Source organism: Neolamprologus brichardi, chromosome 9 (genome assembly GCF_056152115.1).
Source record: "Neolamprologus brichardi isolate AB-2024 chromosome 9, ASM5615211v1, whole genome shotgun sequence".
NCBI lineage: Eukaryota > Metazoa > Chordata > Actinopteri > Cichliformes > Cichlidae > Neolamprologus > Neolamprologus brichardi.
The window spans coordinates 12,236,154-12,258,929 of record NC_142112.1 but is presented as its reverse complement, the minus strand read 5'-3'; the positions used below and the strand labels follow the sequence as shown (position 1 = coordinate 12,258,929).

At 42.1% G+C, this 22,776-nt stretch overlaps 1 protein-coding gene across 1 annotated transcript; it reads left to right on the top strand.

Annotated features, from left to right (window-relative positions):
- The first annotated feature begins 1,163 nt into the window (after positions 1-1,163).
- rab18a (RAB18A, member RAS oncogene family) lies at positions 1,164-15,219 on the top strand. The gene is made up of 7 exons (XM_006804519.3): positions 1,164-1,381; positions 3,413-3,468; positions 10,850-10,911; positions 11,196-11,268; positions 12,051-12,169; positions 12,571-12,637; positions 13,315-15,219. The coding sequence occupies exons 1-7, from the start codon at positions 1,314-1,316 to the stop codon at positions 13,482-13,484; spliced, it is 615 nt and encodes a 204-aa protein (XP_006804582.1). The 5' UTR covers positions 1,164-1,313; the 3' UTR covers positions 13,485-15,219.
- Positions 15,220-22,776: the final 7,557 nt, after the last annotated feature.

Below are 22,776 nucleotides of genomic sequence, written 5' to 3'. Positions count from 1 at the left end.
CTCCGGGTACTCCGGCTTCCTCCCACCGTCCAAAGACATGCAGCTTGTGGGCATAGGTTAATTGGATAATCCAAATTGCCACTGGGTGTGAATGTGCGAGTGAATGTGAGTGTGAATGGTTGTCTGTCCCTGTGTGTTGGCCCTGCGACAGACTGGCGAACTGTCCAGGGTGTACCCCGCCTCTCGCCCTATGACAGCTGGGATAGGCTCCAGCGCCCCCCGCGACCCTGAAAAGGATAAGCGGAAGCGAATGGATGGATGGATGGAATTTATTTTTTTTACCTTATTTTTGTTTCTGAGAAAAATGAGATCCACATATGAGGATTCGCTTTAAATTTCGATAGAACAGTGGCAGTATAACGCCCTCATAAGTGGATATCAGATCCTTGTAAAGCAAAATTTAGCATTTTGGTCTATACAACCCAAAATGTGATGTCCACATATGTGGACGCCAGGTCCTAGGAGGTTAAACAAAAGGCTGATGGAGTATAGTTGACTGTTTTGACTAAAGATAAAATAAAATTTTATTTGGTATTCTACATAGGTGTAATTACCTTTTGCCATTGTCGAGCTAGTTATGGACCTGACCATAAGAGGACCAAAAATGTAGCCTTTGAAAAAAACATATATTGTTTTGTACAGTTACATGTGTAAATACTGACCAAAAACCTTCCCTGTCTTTAGAATAGGACTAGTTTTGCAGGGTAAATTCATTTAAAAACATTAATAAGATCATGTTCAGTGGTACTGGTGAACATGACTGAAAAGTGGAAAATTCATAGGAGCCTATATTTTTCATATATAAACCAATACTTTTTTGGTACACAGAGTGCAAGAAGTAGAATTCGGTGACATGCATAAATACCTCATGTAAACAAATGAGCCATTTTCAAAATGTCAAAATTGCCAGTCACAATCAATTCACTGTGACTGTCAGTGACATAAGAATTTCAAATGGTTAAATTTTAAATTACATTAGTAACAAATGTATCGGAGTGTGAAAAATCCCCGTTTAAAGAGTCCAGTAGCAAAGATACAGTACTATTAAAATGACACGAACACATGACGTCGACATGTTGCAACACTGCGTCCTTTGTCTTACATGATCTTCTCCCAAGATATCCTGTAAGATCTCCAGCGGAAGTAGTGACAAGTCATACCGGAAATGGTTGGAGTGAGACGTCTCACCAAAGGGCTGTCATATTATTATCTGTGCTGTGAGCTGTAAACAGTGTCGCAAGTTAGTCAGCTTCACTTTAACAAGTCTCTTTTAGAGATTTATTGAGAGTAACACAGCATACAGTGAAGGAAGAATGGAAGACGACGTGCTTACCACGCTGAAGATACTGATAATAGGAGAAAGCGGCGTTGGGAAGTCCAGGTAAGACCAAGTGATCAACAAAGTGATGTCGTGGCTCCCTGCTAACGTTAGCCAGCGCTAGCAGGGATGTAGCAGGTAACCAAATGTGTGGATAAAGAAAATTTAGTTTTTAAAACGATGTAGATAGTTCAGTGCTGGTTTGTCCTGTTCTTTATTCTAACAGAGGTCAGACTGTCTCGGTACAACATGTACAAGAAATGCTTACAGTGTGCACACTGTTTAGCTAACGCATTAGTCAGATGCCAGAAGCTCTGTACGTGACATCACATCAACTATGTGCACGTCTGACATAATTGCTAGAAACAGGCTGTTTTTGTTCACACTAATTTGATGGCTAAACGAGAAGCTGCCACTCTTTTAAGTCCATTTACTTGTACTGCTAGCATCTCCGTCATTAAGAACCCAGCAGAAGGATCGATCCGAACCGGTCACGCTCAAGTAAGCGTACCCCTTCTCCAGATGGGACTTCAAAAACATGTAAACGATACACTTGCTCTTGTTGTCATGTGGTAATCAGAGTCCTTATTAACAACCACAAATCAACTTGATAATATTCCACGCAGGGTAAAATGCTTTTTACCCACATCAGCATGGAAGTTTATAGCGTGTGTCCCTGCCAAAAGAGATCATGATCCAGGTTTGCAGGTCTCCATAACAGTGGTCCCGGCTGCTGGAGGAATTCTGATAGCCTCCCTGAGCCATCAACCATCACATTGTAGACTATGGTGTTGACTGCAAGCGTGCCTTCCATATCCATAGAAGATTCTGAGAAAACTATGCCATTGTAAGCCTTTAAACAAGTTCTTGACCAAAAGTACACCCATCTATTGAAAATAGACCAAAGAGAGGCAATAATAAGACTTGGAACTTCAGCATCAACAAGGACAGAGTGTTAAAGTTAAAATCAGCTAGGTTTTAAACCAGAAAGCAGAGATGATAATGAATAAAAAGTTTGCAGTAATTTATGTTCTTTGCAGCTGAGATTTTAACTCCCAGTACTGTGTCCACTATTAGCTGAAATGGTTTCTATTTTTCCAATTTCCTGGGTCAGTTCATTGATGTGCAACATGTGTCTACTTATACTAAAGAGTTTTTTTGGGGGTTTTTTTTGAACAGGGCTTGTACTGCTAGTTGGCGTCTTTTAATGGCTGGTCTGTATAAGCTCTGCCCAGAGGAAGGACTGGCTTTATGCCGACACCATAACACAGATCTGTGTTTGCTTATATTTCCAGAAAACAGGAGAATATCTAGACGGCTGTACTGCATGCTGTCTGCCGTTGCATCATCCAGGCCGTGATGCATTGTTTCCAGAAAGCAATTTAGTATTATTATTAAATAGGATTTTGCTTAATACAATAAACAAAATCAGACCATGATTAGTTTCAAATGTCCTAATTTGAATCATCCATAGCCAGCTTTGGTAATATCAAATAGGTACACTTATTTTTGAATAGTTTACAGATATTTATTTTGTTTCCCTGCAATCTGAAGGCCCTTAAATCATGACGGATTTGAATGCTTGGCGGGGAATGTATGTGTTTCATGTTTCCTGACCTGTACAGAATACATTTCTAACTTGGCTGTCTCCCTGCATGAGTTCATCAGCCATATGTCCCTCAAACAATAAACACTTACTGCTTCAGCATCTCTTCTGATGGCCCGCGAGGAAAAAGTACGAGAATTATGTCTGGGTCAAGGGAGAGGAGCGAGCATATTGCCATCGTCAGCGGGGCTGTTAAGGCCTTTGCACTCGATTAGTCATGGTTAAGAAACGAACCCTGTCCTCCTGACTGCAATCTAGTGGTGATGTCATCTGGAGCTTGACATCACCTCTTGCTTGCAAGTGAAGGACAGAGTGATCAATAGAAGGCGATAGAGAAAGAGACTGTCTCCTGCCGCAGGAGTCGGGGCAACCGGAAACCTGACTTCAGCTCAAAAGCATCCCCAAGAGAGGAGAATACAATTACTAAAAAACACACGTGTGAGTCATGATGAGGTCTAATCTTCTTATTTCCGTCTTCTTGTCAACAGCCTCCTACTAAGATTTACAGAAGACACATTTGACCCGGAACAATCAGCAACAATAGGTGAGTTGAACATGTGAGGTCTGTTAAAGGGTAAAATGGAAAAAATGTGGCTTTGTAGATCAGAATGTGCTGGCAAGTACAGGATCATCATCAGCAGCAGCAGAGATTAAATAAGACACAGACGTAGAGTAGTAAACAGTCACAAAGACAAGGATCTTGAATTTGAGTTATAATAAGCAATGCATCGATTCATCTGAGGCACAAACAGCATGAGCTCATTTAAACCTGTTGACTCATGGGTTAGTAATGATGTCCACATTACATATGAGTATGCTAACACTTTAGCATCCAACCACTGTCAGGAGTAGAGACTAAAATAGGGGTGCTTTTGGTCTATGCTGCATAGAACAACACATGCATTTGTCCTCCACAAGATGAACATGAAAGAAAAGGAGGAATTAAAAAAATTGCTTTTATCTATCAAAATACTATCAAATATGACTATGAGTTTATATCAGCACTGAATCTTTAGTGGTTAATGTTCACATGCAACTAGGGCTGCACAATTTTGCATAAAATGAGAATCACGATTTTTTGGCTTAGAATTGAGATTACGATTCTCTCACGATTTTCTTTTCCAATATAAATATTTATTGCGCTTATTAACTGCAAATCAACTTTGTAACAGTTGAGACTGAACATAAAAACAATAAATAAACATAAAAACAACAAATGTCTCACGTTTTGTTGTTGCTGCAAAATGTTGTACTGCTTGAAATTCCGTCTCCACCATTGCTGGACACTGCGTGTGTAGAGCAGGTAGTGCAACAATAGAAAAATAGTTGCGGGACGGCACTGTGTAGCGTTTGTCTAGGGCAGGGGTCGGCAACCTTTTACACCCAAAGAGCCATTTGGACTCGGTTTCCACGCAAAAGAAAACACTGGGAGCCGCAAATACCTTTGACATCTAAAATGAAGCTAACACTGTTATTGTTTTTTACCTTTATGCTTTGTGTGAACAACTAAGGTGTGTTGCTTATGAAATCCATGAAGTGCTACAGAGAAAATTACATTTTATTTATGTAATTAACACATTTTGAACTCTTAAAGAAATATAACAAAAGGAAAGACACCCAGCTGAACTAAAATGATCCATGTAGCAAACAAAAACTGTTGTCAGCCACCACCCTTATATCGCCTTTGGGCTGTTGGAGCCTTGACCTGACTTTTAAAAAATAATTGGTAAAAAAGCACTATGCTGCTGAAAAATTAAAAATAGATATTTGCAAAATTCAGCCTAAATATGTATTTTACCTGGTTAATGCGTGCGGCAGGGCGTGGTCTGCAGCGCCGCTGCAGGGGAGGCGGACGCACCTGAGCCACACCCGCAATCACGCCTCGCTGCCTTTACGTCTGCGCTATCTGTGTTGTTGTGTTGGTGTTGGTGTGTGTCGGGTTGTGAGGTGAAAAGCTACAGCCGGCTGTATGTGTACAGCAACCGTGTGTAAAAAGTGGTCAATAAAGAGATGCTGAAAAGCGTGTTCATGGAAACATCGTCGGGTCTGCCGTGATATGTTTACAATGGGACTTCTGCTCCTGAACCTCTGCGCACAGCGTCTGCTAATCGGGGCTGTAAGAAGTCAGTTTACGCAGGACTGTAAGCTTTCATCTGTCAGGCGTGAGCGGTGTTTGTCTTTAACATAGTTCACGGTGGAGCTGCTGACATAATGTGGATCCGAAGATCCATAATTGGCCTAACTGGGGTTGAAAGTCTCGATAAATGCACGGCGTTTCGGCGGGTACACCGGCTTCCGCGAGTGTGACGCTTATTTTGAGCGATGAAAAAATAATAGAATATAATTTTATTTTTATATTTCAATATCACAATAATCTTCCAATTTAGAACTACAAGTTAAAAAGAACTAACATAAATAAAATACACTTCAGCTAAATACTAATTTATTTTCCCAAACCACGCGGAGCCGCAGTATAAGGACTAAAGAGCCGCATGCGGCTCTGGAGCCGCAGGTTGCCGACCCCTGGTCTAGGGTGTTGATCATTTTCCTAAATCCCTCGTTTTGCACAGTGTTTGTTGATGGGAGCCATATCTTTGGTCAGGTGATAAGTAATAGCCTCCGTAATTTCTTTGTGCCTGCGGGAGTTTGACATGTATAGGGAAGCGCTGTATAAGGTTCCCGTTATTGATGTTTGGGTGGTTGACCGGGACGGATTTTCTCCTGTCACTTTCTCGTCATCCCTGACGTGCTCTCCGTTGTTTTTTCCCTGCCAATTTTAGCATCACACGGCACAGCTTCTGTATCACGTGGTATAAGGCTCCGCCCTTGTCATTTGTTGAGCAGGAACAGTGAGCGCTTGTTTTCATGCAGATTACGTCCCGGATCAAAATGCGGTACAATCGTTGTCGTCTTTTTTTTCTTTTTCTTTTTTTTAAATCGTTGTCATTTGCAAATGAGATCGCACATAAGTATGAATCGAGATCGCGATTTTCTAACAATTAATCGTGCAGCCCTACATGCAACACTTGTTGTGATCTCAGTCAGCAGCAGCACGGCTCCTCCAGGCAGCTGTATAACCACGGTGGAGCCAGGAAGGAAAAGGAGGAGTAGATTTTCAAAAAGTTTGTTGAAGCAGCAGGTTGCTGGCAGCATAGAGCCCGACCAGTACAGGACTTTAAGATCAATATGAATATTGTTGTGATTTGAGACATTTCTTGAATTTCTTCAGGCATACAACACAGTTTTGTTGTGTTTGTCTGTTAATTATTTATGTGTCAGTGAACAGTATGACAGTGCAGGTTAAAAAAGAACTTGTTTTAATGTCACAGCAGGTTGTGGATTATTCATATATGCTGGGCTTAAAGTGTTGTCTATACTTAATGCCTCTGTCGTCAGTCAGTGTGAGGGTCTGTGCAGACGTCCACATGTCTGCCAGTTTTTTTTGTTTGTTTTTTTGACCACGTGGACTTGTCCACAGACAATTTACATTACAGCGCATCAACTACACATGCAACCAGGGAGCAGACGTCAAGAAGTGTAACATGAATGACTACTCAGCCAGTCGTACTCCAGCTGTCCGTGTCTGTAATTCAGGCTGGGAGTTGTTTGTAGTTTCTAAAGACTTGTTGTTTGAGACTTGGAGTTTGCATGTTCTCCTTGTGTCTGTGTGGGTTCTCTCCAGGTACTCTGGCTTCCTCACAAATTCCAGACATGCAGTTGGTGGGATTAGGTTAGTTGGTAACTAACTTGCCCATAAGTGTGAAGGTGAGCGGGAACGGTCTCTCTGTGTTAGACCTGTAATAGACTGGCAATATAGGGCGAGAGACAGGATACACCCTGGACAGATTGCCAGGGTGTATCCTGTCTCTATAACAGCTTGGATAGGCTTCAACCCCCTCGCAACCCTAAAATTGGCTAAACGGAAGAGAAGTGATGGATGTCAGTCGGGCTCTAGACCAACGTTTTCTACATTACAATAAATGAATTTGTCATAAACAGTTGCAATATGACCATTTAAGCTGATTAAACACACAAAAGCAGCTTGATACCAGACAGAATTGTCTGATATTTGATGTTTGTGCACTCAGACTCTTAGACCAGTGAAACATGAGAGGGCAGAAGAGAAAATTATGCTGTATGTCTGTAGTAATGATTTTTAATTAGAAAAGTTGAAATGGATGATTTGGAAACTCTACATACTGAATCGTTCAACTGGTGGCTGGTTTTAGGCTTTACATGAGGATATTTTCTCCATAAATGGATACAGTTGGTGTCCAAAAGACCAAATATCCTGAGGGAGGACCACCAGACCAGATGCCCGCTGTCCCAATGCGAAAGCCAGTCGTGGTCATACATGACGTGAACTTCTGCCGTTGTGTGTACAGCATTAAACTCTAGCTCACCACAACACATAAGTTGAAGTAGGGCTGGGCCATATCATACCGTTCACGGTAATACCGGTATAATGTTGGGCAACGATAAGAAAATGAAGTATGGCGATAGAATATGGGTAAAACGCGTATGCGCAGTGCCTTTGTTTACATGGCGTCGACGGAGAATGAGAAGGGCGAAAGCGGATCGTTGAATGAAATGGATGAACCAGAACTGGTTTGTAAAAATGCTGCAACTTCAGTGGTGTGGGACTGGTTTAGCTTTCGTCCGTCAGATACACAACAAAGCGCTATTTTTGGTAGAGCATGCTAGCGGGCCGTCGTTATTACCGTGTTGTTTGGAAAATACGGCACACTTAAAATCAATCCTTTGATTTTTCTGAAAATCGACAGTGCCCCTTATAATCCCGTGTGCCTTATGTATGAATTCTGGTTGTGTTTACTGACCTCGAAACGATTTTATGTACACGGTACTCGAAAATCTGTCAAATGTTTCAGTACGACTTTGCTAAGCTACGAACCCGCACCGCTTGATGGATTGTCGGAGCATTACAGCTACCGTAGGCAGGCGCCTCGCGGAGTGATACATACTGTGCTTCAACATAATATTACCGTATTGTGTGTGTTTAACCTCTTTTTAAGTTTTGTGGATATTCTACATGGTTATGCTGAGGATATGTCGGCCAGTTTCCACTGGAAATGCCTTTTGGTCAAACTGTCAGGAAGGAATTTGCATTTGCACTGTTAATTTTTATATAACTTTAATGCACATAAAAACAGCTTGTTTAAGTGAAAATACATTGATGAGGTTTTTGCACTAATAAAGTTGAGGAGTTGTAAAGTATTTTGTCTAGTGTTAATTATATCATCAGTTATATCGTTATCGCAAATTTTCAAATGTATATCGTGAGAAATATTTTTGATCATATCGCCCTGCTCTAAGTTGAAGTACACCCTCAGTTGACATATGTATGAAAACGGAGTACGTTCTGTGACCACTTTCAGACATGCGTTTGATCTTTTCATAGATCGTGGTATTCCGTTTTGATTAGGAATATCAGAAAGGTCTTAAATTAGCTGTAGTAACAATGAGGTTTCAGGTTTTGTTTTTTTCAATCCTGTTGCTCAGCACTATTTGCAAACACCACCACTTATCAGGACCTCAGTAATGTAAGGATGTTAATGATGCCTGCCAGAATATTTGTGCTGTGACACACCCACGCAAAGAGTTTTTAACAACTTTAAACAACTGCAGTAGACTAAAGTGACAACCATGCTCAGTGTACTGTCCTTCACTCGGTTTCCCAGCCTGTAGTGTGCAGGCCTGGCTGAGGCTGCTGACAGATACTGTACATGGTCTGGAGCAACGCAGCCACAAGTTGACAGACTTTTTATGTTATCTGTTCCAGGCTCAGTCAGCATACTGGCTGCATGTGTTTGCTAAACCCCCAGTACCTACTGCAGATAACTGTAAAAGAGACGTTAAAGTTGAGCTTTTTTCTTCTTTTTCCTTTTTAAGTCAAGCTAGTGTCGCTAGGCAGAAATGTGGACGTTTAGGAGATTCTGCAGCACTTGGTGAGCTACAAGTAAAGTCACCACAATCCCACACACTGACACAGCCACAAAGCTTTCAGATTTATTTTAAAGTTAATGCTGTGTGGAGAAAAAAAACAATCTGTGGCAGACCAAACTATCCATCTTATCTGGTAAAGGTTTTTAGAAGTAGTGGCAACCCCAAACTGTGTATCTGCAAATAATATCAGCCTTTTTTTGGTAATTGAATAAATCAGTTGACGGATCGAGGACACACCGACTACACTTTCATAAGCTATTAAAGCTGCAGCTACCTTAATTATTTTATTTTGACAAAAGCATCCATGAACTCCAGATTTAAAATATTTTGGAGAGAATTTGGATGAAGAATTATACTTTCTTTTCTTTTCTTTTTTTTTTCTTTTTAGTTTTTCAAACCAAACTAATGTGGTTTTGAGAATCGCTCGTAGCTCACAATGCTGTCTTTGTTAAAACGGCCGAAAAGCACAGATCCCAAGAGGGGTTGGATCGGAGAAAATACTTTGTTTTGTCAAGGTCAAGGCACGGGCCGCTACTGTTTTACTTGGCCAGCTGGGATTCTCTGCCAAACAGATGTCTTTATTGGAGTCAGTTCTGTGCTTTGACTTGAGATTCAGTTTTTTTTTTAAAATCTGGTATCATTCAGTCTCAGTTAAAGTATTTTCTTCATCTCACCACCCCGAGGCTGGATTTCTCCCATTGCCAAAGGCTGTGTCGACACATCATCACACTAGCACACAGAGTGTTAAATGATCTTTTGCAACGATGATCAGCAGGGACATTAGCAGCTTTGCATTTATGATACTTTTACTGGTGGCTTAAAGCACCTTGTTGCTTCTCGGTGCCATTGTTGCCAAAGGTTAAAGACAAAAGAGAATACAGGCTAACAATGATGTGTCATTCCCCACCACAACTCTCTCTGTGTCGAACTAGTGGGTTGTGCTGCTCTGCCTTTGGTGTATTTATATCGTACAGAGAAGGGCCTGCAGAGAGCAGCCCAGCCTTGACCTGTAGCACTAGTAGCATCTTGTTGTGTTGTGATATTGCAAACAGATGCATTACTGTGCGTTCTCTGGGCAAGGCCCGTCTGTATATGTAGTGAATTAGAGCAGAAGAGACTGGTCCAGGTTCAGGGAAATGTTTAGTGTAAACTCGTCTCCACATGCGCCTGGCAGCAATATCTGAGCAACCCTGCTGGACGAGAGGAAGAGCCTGTTGTTGTGACGGGCTTTGTGAACAGACTGTGTATTTGTGTGTGAGTGCGGTGCCATATATCAGCCTGTCTTCATGTCCCCTTTCTCCTGCTCGATCTCTCTTCTGTTTCGGCTCCCAGCTGAACTCCCCTCCTCAGTCCCAGATGTAAAAACAAGCCCATCACAAGTGTACATTGCCCTGGTAAATCTGTCAGTGGATGCTAAAACTCGGCCGATATGTCATCCAGACGCCGCACGCTCCGCTCGCCGAGACACTGCAAAGAGGCAATAGAGGAGATTTACTTGTTGGGGGGGGGGACAACATTGTTATTTTCACGTCTGCTCCTCTGGGACCTGGCAGGGATTTTTAAGACCGAGTCATTGCTCACTGAGCCATTTTACAGGTGCCGGCCTTTCATTTTTTTTTAACGCAGACCTTCGTTGGTTTTCGTTCAGGACATTAAACCGCACTGTCCTTTCGTCGTGTGTGTGAATGCACGGTCACACTGTAATTTAAGTGCAGGACACGGGACGGGCGTAATGCCAGTCTGAATAACCAGAGGTTAACACAAGTTCATAGACATTGTGTTTTGACAATTCATCTTCAATAATTATGGTCTGTCACCATGATATGATATTGTTGGCAGTAATTGAACAAACCTGTAGGAGTCATCATATTGGGCCTGAAGCAGGATGAGGTAATCATGTGGGTTTCGGTGATTAACTGCCCCTTTCTTTTTTTCTGTTTTCTTTTTTTGTCATTGTCTAGGCGTTGACTTCAAAGTGAAGACCATTTCTGTGGATGGCAACAAGGCAAAGCTGGCAATATGGGTATGTTACAGACTCTATCATTATTCCAGTGCTTTAGTATCACTCGGTTAAACAAACACGCAGCTCTTGTCTGTCAGAGCAGAAAAATGAACTATGAAACAGCTCCAGCTCATGTCTAGACCGGCTCTTCTCTCAAGTAACCAGAAGATGGCGCTTATGTAACACTATTTGCACCCCTTGAGGGACACCAAGGAGTGTGTCTGTGTTGTTTGTGTTTGTCTGCCCTGGTTTGTAGCCACTGGTTTTTTTCCTTGCAAGTGTGAGCAGCAGTGTGTGTTTTGCAGGACACCGCGGGACAGGAGCGCTTCCGAACCCTGACGCCCAGTTACTACCGCGGTGCCCAGGGAGTCATCCTGGGTAAGCAAAGCTATTAGCACCGTCATTGCTCAAACACCTGTACGTGTGTGTGTGTGTGTGTGTGTGTGTGTGTGTGTGCAGCCTTTGACTTTACAGTCATGCCCCTGTTGTAAAGTGAGTGATGGCTTTTCATCCTGTGACTCACACACATACGCCTGCCTCTTTCTGGAAGTTAGTTTATACTCTTAAATCAGAGTCTTCATAAGGTCATGCATGTGCAGCATGTATACACACACACACACACACACACACTACGGAAAGTTAAACCTCTAAAGCAGACTTCCTCTACAGTTCATGGTTTTTGACCACACTAATGATGTAAAGTAACAGAAGGCGCCTCGTTGTATCAGTGGGATTTTGAATAAATCAGCCACGTGTTTAAGTTGATGTTCCTTTATTTTATTGCTGTATTTATTTTATCTTTTTTGTTAGATGAGGATGATGATTATTATTAGTATTATTATTAATATTATTATTACCAAAGTGGAAATTACAGTGTTATTGTCAGTAAAGTTTCATTTGCTCTGTGATTTTCGATAATAAACCAGTCGAAAAGGTTCAGCAGTCAAGGACTTCTTACACCTGTCAGATGAATTTTAGTGTGTCAGATGTTCCTATTGCCTTACACACCATAACTACTTTTGCATAATTATTGCAGTTCTCCCAATCGTGCATCCAGAAAATCCACACACTCATTCTGCACTTAAAATATTTTTTTCTCGTCCTGTGAATGAGTATTTTCTTGCATTCTGAGCATGCCCTGTTCATTCTGTGTGTCACAGTGTACGACGTCACGAGACGGGAAACCTTTACAAAGCTCGACAACTGGCTGAGTGAGCTGGAGACATACTGTACAAGGAATGACCTTGTTAAAATGCTTGTAGGGAACAAAATTGATAAGGTCAGTGTGTTTGTCTATAAAATTGTGATGTTAAGGGTGCGCGTGACATTTTTAATATTTAGCTTCAGTGCAGTCTTCCCTTGGTTTATGCTCTTTAGATATATATGTGATACACACAGAACAGGGAGATGGATTGCCCCAAAAATAAGTGTGTTTTACAAAGTGAGCCCTCGACCAGCTAAGCTAAATGATAGTAGCACTTTCATATTTTCTGGCAGCTGGTCCTTTGCCAGGATACCAGAATCAGTGAGTGGAGTTAAAAACGTAGACTGTTATGAATTCATTGCGTTCTGATCTTTGTCTGTGAAAACCACCCTCTCTCCCTGGCCCGTGACGACCACAGTAGCTGACAGCCCAACCCGACAGACCTCAAATAATCCATTACCTTTCCTTTGTTTTAGGAAAACCACGAGTTAGACAGGGCTGAAGGGCTGAAGTTTGCAAGAAAACATTCCATGCTTTTTATAGGTAAGTCAGGAGGATTCCCCGCTCTACAAAGAGCTGCCGGGCACATGAGTTACACCAGACTGTTACACAGGGGAGACAGAGTTTGAAATAACTATCATACTCACCGAGGAATGCTTGCATACTTCTATTTATAAAGCAGGCTTCATATATCATCTTTAGTGCACTCTCTTTTTTCCCCCTCTGCTGTTATTTTTCAGGTTTGTCAGTAAAAGGGGGAACTTAAAAGTTAACACCTAGTTTTTATCTTGAGCACTTAAAGTGTTATTTGGTAATATGTAAAGATTTTTTGACATGTTTTCCAAGCAATTCTCAAAGATATTTCTCGTGATTTGTGACATAGTAGGATTTATTTCTTTATGCTATGGTTATTACAATTGAAACGTTCCTGGATGTTATCATGCTACGCAGCAGGTGCTGACTAGAGCCAATAATAACCTGCTATGGTCCAGTATTAGCATCGTGGAGCTGACAGTTACTGTTGAGATGTTTTCCACCGCTCGGCGCTCCTGCTGGGGGGGCCAGCAGATGATGACATCAAGACGCAGACGTTAACAGTTGTTGTTTCTGCTTTTTGTCTTCTTTTTCTCCACCTGTTCCGATCTCTGCCTCCTCCCCATTCCCGTCCCTGTCACTTCTCCCCTCCTCTCTCCTTCCCTCTGCACTCTCTGTCCTCCCAGAGGCGAGTGCAAAGACGAGGGACGGCGTTCAGTGTGCGTTTGAGGAGCTGGTGGAGAAGATAATCCAGACTCCTGGCTTATGGCAGAGCGAGAACCACGGCCGAGCAGTCCAGCTCACCGACGAAGACGCGGGAGGTGGAACCTGCGGCGGCTACTGCTCCCTTGTCTAGACTACCTACACACACACTTAAAGATTTACATGGGACAAATACCCTCGAATACAAGCATATCCACACACACACAAGCATACACACTTTAAAAGAACAGCTTCTCTTCCTGCTGTGTGCTGACCTGAGCTCCGTCCTCACACATCAAGGCATTAGAGATCCAACTTTCTCCTCTCTTCTTAGGTGAAAGTGTTGATTTCTCTCTCGCAGACAGACACAAACACACACACACACACACACACAGACCTTTTGCACACTTTCTAGTGACAACGCGGCGCTAAAATGCAAATACAGCTCAGCTTTCCTGTTAATGGAATTTGAGTGTTTCTCTCTTTCTGTTTTGTTTTGAGTCGCAGTTTTGTGCAGTCGCAGTGCCACGGTCAACACATTAACCGTTCTCGCTTGATACTCGTGTGATTTAGTTATAGGGATGCAGTAAAGCGAGTCCAGAATCGCTAGCCAAAGCTTGTCAGACATATGGCTAAATCTCTGAAGTATGATAATGAGAGTGGAAACTCTTGTATTCGACCTAGGTTTCTTTTCGTATCAAGCATGCTTTTTGTCCTCGGCGCACCTCGCCTTAGCAAGCACAGCTGCATCAAAGCAGGGCCGACTTTTCTCCAGTGTTAGTGTCACTTTTCTTCTGCCCTGCACTTTGTCCTGTCCCGCGTGCACAGGCTCTAAGATTATAATGCTGCTTATGGACGAGCTTATCAAGCCGAGCCATCTTGTATTTTATCTCGGCACTCTCAGTCAAAGGCTTGGATCAAATGACTCTGTTGTGCACATGACTGCCTCATTTCTTTCCAAGTGTTTGGAATGGTGTTTTATGACTTTTATTGACTTGGACTTCAAACTAGTGCTGTGTTTTTTGAAAAGAGCATAAATCAAAGAGACTGGCACCAACGTGCTTTCCACTGGGTGCTGAAGAAGAGGGGACCTCTTAAAATTGCACGCCTTTTTAAAAAAAATTTTTTTTTTTAATGTGTGTAACAAGTTGCTTTAATGGAGTGCGACCTACTGGCACTCATTCACTCAGACAGATAATATCAGTAATATCACCACCACTGCTAGTCTTTCATATAGATCCCTTTGACTGGACAGAGACAAAGGAAAAGTGTTCAATATTAAAGAGGGCAGTGAGTCATACGGGTGTCTCCACTGAATTTGGAAAAATCAAAGAAAAAGCTGTGCGCTCCACATTGCTAATGGATTTCGCAGTTCTCCCATCTCTGTGTTAGCATCTGAGAAACACTCATAAATGTACTGTACCCCTGACCTCTGACCATGTTTGCAGCATTCAAGCGCTGGCATATGTTCCAGGAAATGTACTTCTGGGGGTTTGATCTCCTAACAGGGATAGTGAAAGTGACATGAATTTGAGCATGTCTCATCACACTTTGATTTTTATTATTTTTTTTAATTGCATGGGAAATCTGTGTGCCATTTCTTTCCCCCAGTTTGTCTGCTGGTGAATGACGTTTAGAGGCTTACTTATATTTAGCTGAAAATAAATGCAAATTTACCATTTAAATTGAATGGTTACAATAAAAAGGAAGTAGGCTTTTACTTATTAAACTGGTATAGCTGTCTCTTTTGTGTTGAAATATGTCAAAACATTTATAAATGTTGTATTTTAAGAATTTGTCGGGGAACCTTTGTGTAAAGCTGAATGTATCCATATTTCACTACAAATTGCCCTATGTATTAAACTAAATAAAGTTCTTTTTTAAGTGAATATAAATGGATGTGTTGCTGCTGATGTGTTACTTGACGCGCCCCTGTCATCATTGCCATGTTAGAAATGTGGCTGCTAGGTGATGGGTTATTCACCCGGCACCCGTCACATTCCTGTGTCTTCAGAATAAAGACTTGGTGTTTAAACAGTGTCCGAGGAGCCCTCAGACCCCAGACGTGCGATCTGTCTAAATCATCTTTTTGGCGAACTCCTCAGGAAGCACCACCGCAGCCATAATTCACTCTATCAGTGCTTTAACTGGGATGTGAATAATTCCTGAGCCATTATAAAAGGGTCAGGGTTGGCAGCTAAACCAAGGACTCTTCCCTTGTAGCATATCCCTCATTTCTTGCCACACTCTGGGCAGCTGTGTGGAAATATGTCCCAGTCAAACAAAAGAGACGCGGAGCCCAAAGTCTTCATGTGGTCCAACCATGTGCTGAGCTGCAGCACCACGGTTTCCTCATGCCTACACTGAAAAAACAGTCTTCGAGGAGCTGAGAGATTATATATTTTGGAGAATACGTTTGTTTGGTTTACATACCTTTTAGTGACATATTGTGCAAAGCTGTGCAGTGGATGGTAATTTTCGAACCCCCACCCCAACCTCTAATGCTGTATGCATCAGAATCCTGAACCTTTTATTTAAAGAAGGAAATGGAACTTTTGGAGATTTAGAATCTGTTTTTTGTGAAACTATCCTTGGCAAAGACATGGACAACTTGGATATTAGATCTACTGTGAAGACAAGGTTAGAACACGCAAACTCCACACATAACCAGAGGCACTAGAAGACAGGGTCCTAATGAAGCAGCAATGGCCTTTACATAAATGGACACTGCACTCCAACAGTTACTGAATAGTTGCATGCCCATGCAAAAAAGTAGACTAACTGTAAAACTATGGTATATCTGAATTTCATCGTAGTGTTTGACTAAGGCTACGTCCACACGTACACGGGTATTTTTGAAAACGGAGATTTTCCGTTTTCGTTTTAAAAAATAATCCCGTCCACACGTAAAGGCAGAAATGAAGGAAAACGCTGCTAGGAACATGCCAAAGCAGCAGGTGGCGATATATTCCTAACCTGTAGAAATGTTGGCCAATCAGAAGTCTAGAAGCCTCGGTGTGAAAAAGTAAACAAAGCTGGGGCATAGAAGCAGAACTGAGTCGTATGTGTGGAGGGATAGTAACTGTGTGTGTATATGTAAGCATTTAAACACTGCAGAGAGAACAATTAACAGTAACAGTATTGTAGAAATTCATTTCACCGAAACAATAACGTGGTGCACAGTGTGACGTCAAAAAAGGCGCACACCTTTGACACTGCGCTTTCTCCGTTTTTCTCGTCCACACCTAAATGCAAAAATGGAGTTTTCAAAAATATCCACCCTGGCCGGAGTTTTTAAAAATCTCCGTTTTCAGTGACCAAAGACGCTGTTTACGTGTGGACGAAAGGTGCAAACGCATAGAAAAATCTGCGTTTTCAAAAATACCCGGGTACGTGTGGACGTAGCCTAAAAAAACATGACTCACGTCAATTAAGGTTAAAAAAAAAGAAAAAAGTCACCTTTTTCCAAAGTGAGTTGGAAAGTGTTTGAATGTTAAAAAAGTGATGATTAAAAACTAAATTGTCTTTTTGACAAAAGGTCAATGTGTTGACAGTGGCTCAACTTACATTCAGAATACAGGGATATCAGGGCAGTGTAGCTGCTTGGATGTGGGGTGGAACTCTATCAAATCGAGTATTTTTATGACTTTAAGTGTCAGGCTAAATTCAGAGATTCATCACACTCAAACCTGCGATTGAGTAAAATGGGTCTAGCGATACCCAGGATGCTAACCTCTGAGAAACCTTTAGTTGTTACAGTTCCACCTCTGGGGTAGATGTTCCAAATTTATCCACCTAAAGCCAAAAAAGTCAAACTTTGTGCTGGCATTGCAGGAACATGACTGGATTACCACATCAATAACTTGATCACCCTCAGTGTCTGTGGTTTCAATGCAAATCATGCAGCAGAAGATTCAACAGTACGGCTTGAAGGGGTGGCCGAAAGACGGTGGTTTCCCTGGGGAAAAGAGTTTTTGGTAAACCCTGGTCAAACAGAAAAGCACTGAAAGGAGGATTAAACACTCTTTGGCACCCAACATGTCACATGAAAACACCCAGAACACCTCATGTCCTGACACACCTCGCTGTCTGAGAAAGCCTGAAAGCTGCTCTGGTGGGACTGCTTGATGGACTGCTCTCTGTCCTGCTGCCTGTGTTTGAGCATGCAGCCAGGCACAAAGCTAACAGAGCAGATCTGGCTCTCATTAGCACAACCTGGTCTTCCTGCTCCTCCTCTGCCTGCCAAAGCAGCAGGCCTTATGGGTTAGCGTTCAGATGAGCTCCTCGGGAGAGCAGTCATGCTGTCGTGTGTAAAAACCTTATGAGACACTGGGCATCGTTTCATAAGGTGTCGGGTTCCCAGACGGCACTCACGTCGTCATGCTTATTGCCATTTTGCTATCAGGTGATTGTTTTGCCATGTTAACTTATATAAGTGAGGAAGAGAGTGAGAAGGTGATTGGAAAAAGATCATCCTCTAGTACAACCACCTGCACGGACTATTGTAGTGAGGAGCTGTGATATGGTGGGGGATAGGGCTGAAAAGTGCAGCAGGCCTTTGCTGAGTTTAACAGAACTTCTGGACAACAGCTCAATGTCCTCTGCACTTAGGGGTTGAACCTCACTTGTTGTTGGTAAAAGGAGCCCGTAGGTCTGCAGATTGTTTCACTATTTTCTTTCTGAGGTAAGTTAGAGGAAAATGCCCCTTTGCTCCTTTTCCTTCCTCTAAAGTCGGGCAAAGTCAAGCTCAGGCCTCCCTTAGGTAAGCCACTGAGTCCCAGAAAACTGGGAGGTAATGACCTGCATGACCAGAACTGATGGCTCTGGCACTGCAGGTGGAAACACTTTGATTAAAAGGAACCTAGTGTTTACATTGTTGCACCCGTTCACATTTAGACCCTTTGACATTTTTGTCAGGCAGCCGTAGAATCCAGTTTCAGGCCTGATCTCTTGAACTTGAACTGTGCAACCTCCCGTGTCCTTTGCCTCACAAAGAACACCCACCACCTCAACCACCTACATTCTACAAAACCTTGAACCTTGTATGGGCTTGTTGGAATTAAGCAAAGTACTTGAATGGTAAACTCCAATACGGTTCACAACTAAGGCCACAGTACAACAAAATTACAACAAAATCTTAAATAAAGGTGTAAAAAGGCAAGCATAAGTTACTCCATAATACAGTCCATGCCCTGAAATGGAAAGCATACTTACAATGTAAGATGAAATATGGTTTTGCCATGAAATGACCAGGTTATTATAAACTTAAAATTATTCACAGGATAATTCTCACCCCAACCGGTCGCAGCAGATGGCCGCCCCTCCCTGAGCCTGGTTCTGCCGGAGGTTTCTTCCTGTTAAAAGGGAGTTTTTCCTTCCCACTGTTGCCAAAGTGCTTGCTCATAGGGGGTCATATGATTGTTGGGTTTTTCTCTGTATCTATGAAGCGCCTTGAGGCGACTTTTGTTGTGATGTGGCGCTATATAAATAAAATTGAATTGAATTGAAATTGATAATTTGTGTCACCTTTTCTGTAAAAGATGTGGAAATAGTTAAGGTTAAGCCCCTCCCCAATATGACCTCCTCTCCAAAATGTACAGCATAGTGAACACTACTTACCTGCTTTTAGGTATTTGTTTGTAAATATAACTATATCATAATTTCAAATAAAATATTATCACAAAACAAATAAAGTAAATTCTATTTAATTATAGGGAGATTGCGACGTTAGTCCCTGGGTGTATTATAGTGTTACCAGAATTTCTAATATGCTCCTCGACATGCTCAGGAGCAGCATGTTTGTTGCATATGTGTATAATAACATCAGGCTCCACATAACCTAATAAGAACAGGCCCAGGGTGAACAGGTGACCTCTGGCCTCGGATGCATGTAAGTCAGTTCAGCTCATAGTAGGTCTGTAACTGAGTTTCCTCATATTTGATACCCTGTCAATCTAATTTGAACCTAAATGATTGTATTGTAACTCACTCCTGTTATTTTCAAAAACACAGCACCGTGTGTACTAGTCCTAAAGAAAGCAGGAGATGGATGCTCTTCAACCTCGAAAAGAAAAGTCCTCTTGCTGTTGGGGTTGCTTTCATCCCGGCCTCAGGTTACTGTGGCAATAAGCGGGAGGGCTGAGGACAGGCTGGCAGGATGAGTAACTTCATTCATCGTCTCCCCACCCATAATTCCCCATGTTCACGTCACTTCCATCCCGTGTGGCATATCTCCTGCCACTCACTGCCTCTGCGTCTCGCATTCCGCAGCCGTGTCATCATCATCTGCCGTGTCAGATCGCCCCACCAGATGCTACCGCTGCAACATGGAAGCAAACAGCCATGTACTCAGGCCATCGGCTTCTATAATAAACTAATCAAACTGTATCAACATGGACTGGGTGTAAGCTTTCCACATGCCTCAAACATTTTCATGGACAGGACGCATGTTTGACTGCAGCACTGCAGAAAAAAAATTAATAAACTCCCTTCTGGGTGAGATGATTGGCATGTATAGAAACAAATTCATTATTTTGTATAAATAATCTGGGCCCCTGTGTAGTAATTTCCCTGCTTATTTTTCTTTTCCAAGCTGATCTTAATTTTGGGGCCAGACCAGAGAAATTTGTTGTAAACCACCAAGACTAAAAGACCCCATTTTCATTCTCTTTGAAGAGGCAAGGAGGTCTGTAAGGTCCTGGAAGATCCACAGTTAGTCGACAGAAGCCGTTTTCCCGCCAGGCCAGAGCTTAGCTTGAAAGAAGGGAGAGATTTCTGAGGTTTAAACTTCCTGACACTGTGTCGAGATTTCCCAGCGTCTTGTAGCTTACGTCCCTAACCTTATATAGAGTTTTTTTTTCTGACCATTTGCCGTCCTTTACGCCTTGGATGAAACCTGAGCCTAAGTTTATTACTACACGCCACGGGAAACCTGGGCTCCTTAACTGTATAGTGGACAATTGAATTTGAAGACACAAAGCCAACCTACATCTCCCACCCTCCTACCAGCACCCTTTAGTCAAATAAAGCTCTCTCCAAGGAAATCGCAGCCAGGTCATGCAAACACAAAATACTTTCATTTCATTCTGGTTGTGTGTCTTCCGCGATCCGCTTTGTTGCAGGATTTCCTTTCAATCAGATTTCGTGGAATAACAGAGACATGACAATTGTTTTGTAACCACATAGCTTACAAGAGTCATTTAGCGGGTTCAAGTACAGACATACCTGTGGTTTGATCTTATGTTACCTAAGGCTATAGCGATCATAATTAAGCAGGTCTTTGGGTGGAGATCTGTCAGTTCACTCCTCCTGGGGAGTACACCACATTTTAGCAGCTTTGTTATACTGAGGAGAAAAAAACCTGCAAAAAACAAAACGTTAAGAAACTACCAGTTATGAAAATTTTTTACATTTTAATGGAAATATTGTGAAGTTACATTTGATAAGCGTTAGCAATCTCCACAAACTTGAGTCACAATAAATGTTTTTTGACTAGCACATTTAATTCTTTTTAATTCAATTTTGTTTTATTTATATAGTGCCAAATCATAACAACAGTCACCTCAAACTGCTTTATATTGTAAGGTAGATATTACAATAATACATACAGAGAAAACAATCATATAAACCCCTATGAGCAAGCACTTTGGAGACAGTGGGAAAAAACCCTCCCCTTTAACAGGAAGACAACTCCAGCAGAACCAGGGGAGGGGCGGCAGATGGCTGCCTCTCCCTGGCAGATTTCTCACAGTCACAGTTGCATTTCAGACAGAATGCAGGTTTAAGAAACTTCTGCATTGGCTTAATTTTTTGAACCCGACAACTGCTGGTGTGGGGTTTAGCACTGTTGCCTCACAGCAAAAAGTCTTGGATTTGACTCTGTGTCTGTGTGGGTTCTCTCTTGGTACTGTGCTTCCTTCCACAGACATGCGGTTAGTGGGGTTAGGTTAATTGGCGATTCTAAATGGCCTGTAAGTGTAAATGGTTATCTGTCTCTGTGTTAGCCCTGCATCAGATTGATGACCCGTCCAGTGTGTACTCCCCTCTTACCCTATGGTAGATTTACACCAGCTAGTGGGTCTGATATGTTATTTCCAACACTACAGTTTTTTTTTTTATTTCTGGACACTTCTAGAGTTGTTTTGCATGATTCACAGTTCAAATTAATTAATTCATCCTTATAGGAACTATGTTACTTTGAGGATTTTGACTTCTAGTGAGTTCTATAACTTATAGATGCAATTTTTATTTTCTTTTTAGCATTTCTGTTGCCTATTATACTGCCAAGAAGCCATATTTGGTTTTCACTCATGTTTGATGAATTTCATCTTGTGTTTCAGCTTTAGGTGGTTGTGAATTTCTTGGAATTTGGAAAGGAACTGTTTTTGATTGTTTGTTTCAGATGTCGGATGAAACCGACACCTTCAGATGCCACAGACTTGGTAACCAGATGTGCATACATGTGGACATTCCTGTATGCCTGCCTGCAATATCTTTGTGTGTGTGTGTGAGCGTAGTGAGGTATAAAGGAAGCTGTAGTGCTAGATTGGCTACTTCGGGATCCCCCAGTTGCAATATGGCTCATGTTATTACCCGCTGAGCTCCAGCTTGTGTTAACGCAGAGCAGTACCGTCTGCATGTCTTGCTTTACATCAGCTTTCACAAACACTGTGCCCAGAGCAGGTTGTAATAAAAAAACAGACCCCCCACCACCACCACACCCTACTAATACCTCGTGCCTCCCCTGGGGCTGTGAACTGATATTGTAACAATAGTGTGTATGGGATTGGTGGAGGGGTAGCTTCTTGCTTCCCCACAGCTATAACCTTGACTTCTTTACAGGGCTCGGAGCAACTCCCAAATTCACTTATGGAGATGGATTTCTGGGCTCTTTTTCCCAGGAGGCAGCAGTCCTGCACTCAGATATTTACATTCATCCAATCAAGTGTCAGACAGTAGCACGTATATATATTTCATTGAGCTCATGAGCTGCCAGCCATTACCACCTCCACCGCGTGGAGATCAAAGTCTGACTCCTTTATTTCACTTTCTCGCTGAATGGTAGATGAGAATAGGGATACACCTCCCAGGCATGTATGAAGCTACTGCCAACAGCTAGTTAGCTTAAAATGTAAACATAGGTATATCATAAACGTCAGCCTAGAACTGGAAGCAGGGGGCAAACAGCTTGCCCGGCTCCAAAGGTAACACAATCCTACCAGCATATTTAGAGTTCACTAATAAACACATGCCAGGTTAGCTGTTTCCACTCAAAACACTAAGGTAAAAATGTGCAGAAGCACTCCTTATCTAACTCTTGGCAACAAAGTAGATGAGGACATTTACCAAAGTATCCATATACTCCTTCAAATCAGACAATGTGCCATTCAGACACATTTTTGCTTCAGTAGCCTATTAACTGACAGATTCGTTTCCCTAAATACAAA

What these genes read in the sequence shown, in the direction of transcription:
- rab18a (XM_006804519.3), top strand. Translation starts at nt 1,314, where the DNA reads ATGGAAGACGACGTGCTTACCACGCTGAAGATACTGATAATAGGAGAA. An exon ending in TAGGGAACAAAATTGATAAG is followed by an intron (nt 12,170 to 12,570) that starts GTCAGTGTGTTT and finishes CCTTTGTTTTAG; the next exon opens with GAAAACCACGAGTTAGACAG. An exon ending in ACATTCCATGCTTTTTATAG is followed by an intron (nt 12,638 to 13,314) that starts GTAAGTCAGGAG and finishes CTGTCCTCCCAG; the next exon opens with AGGCGAGTGCAAAGACGAGG.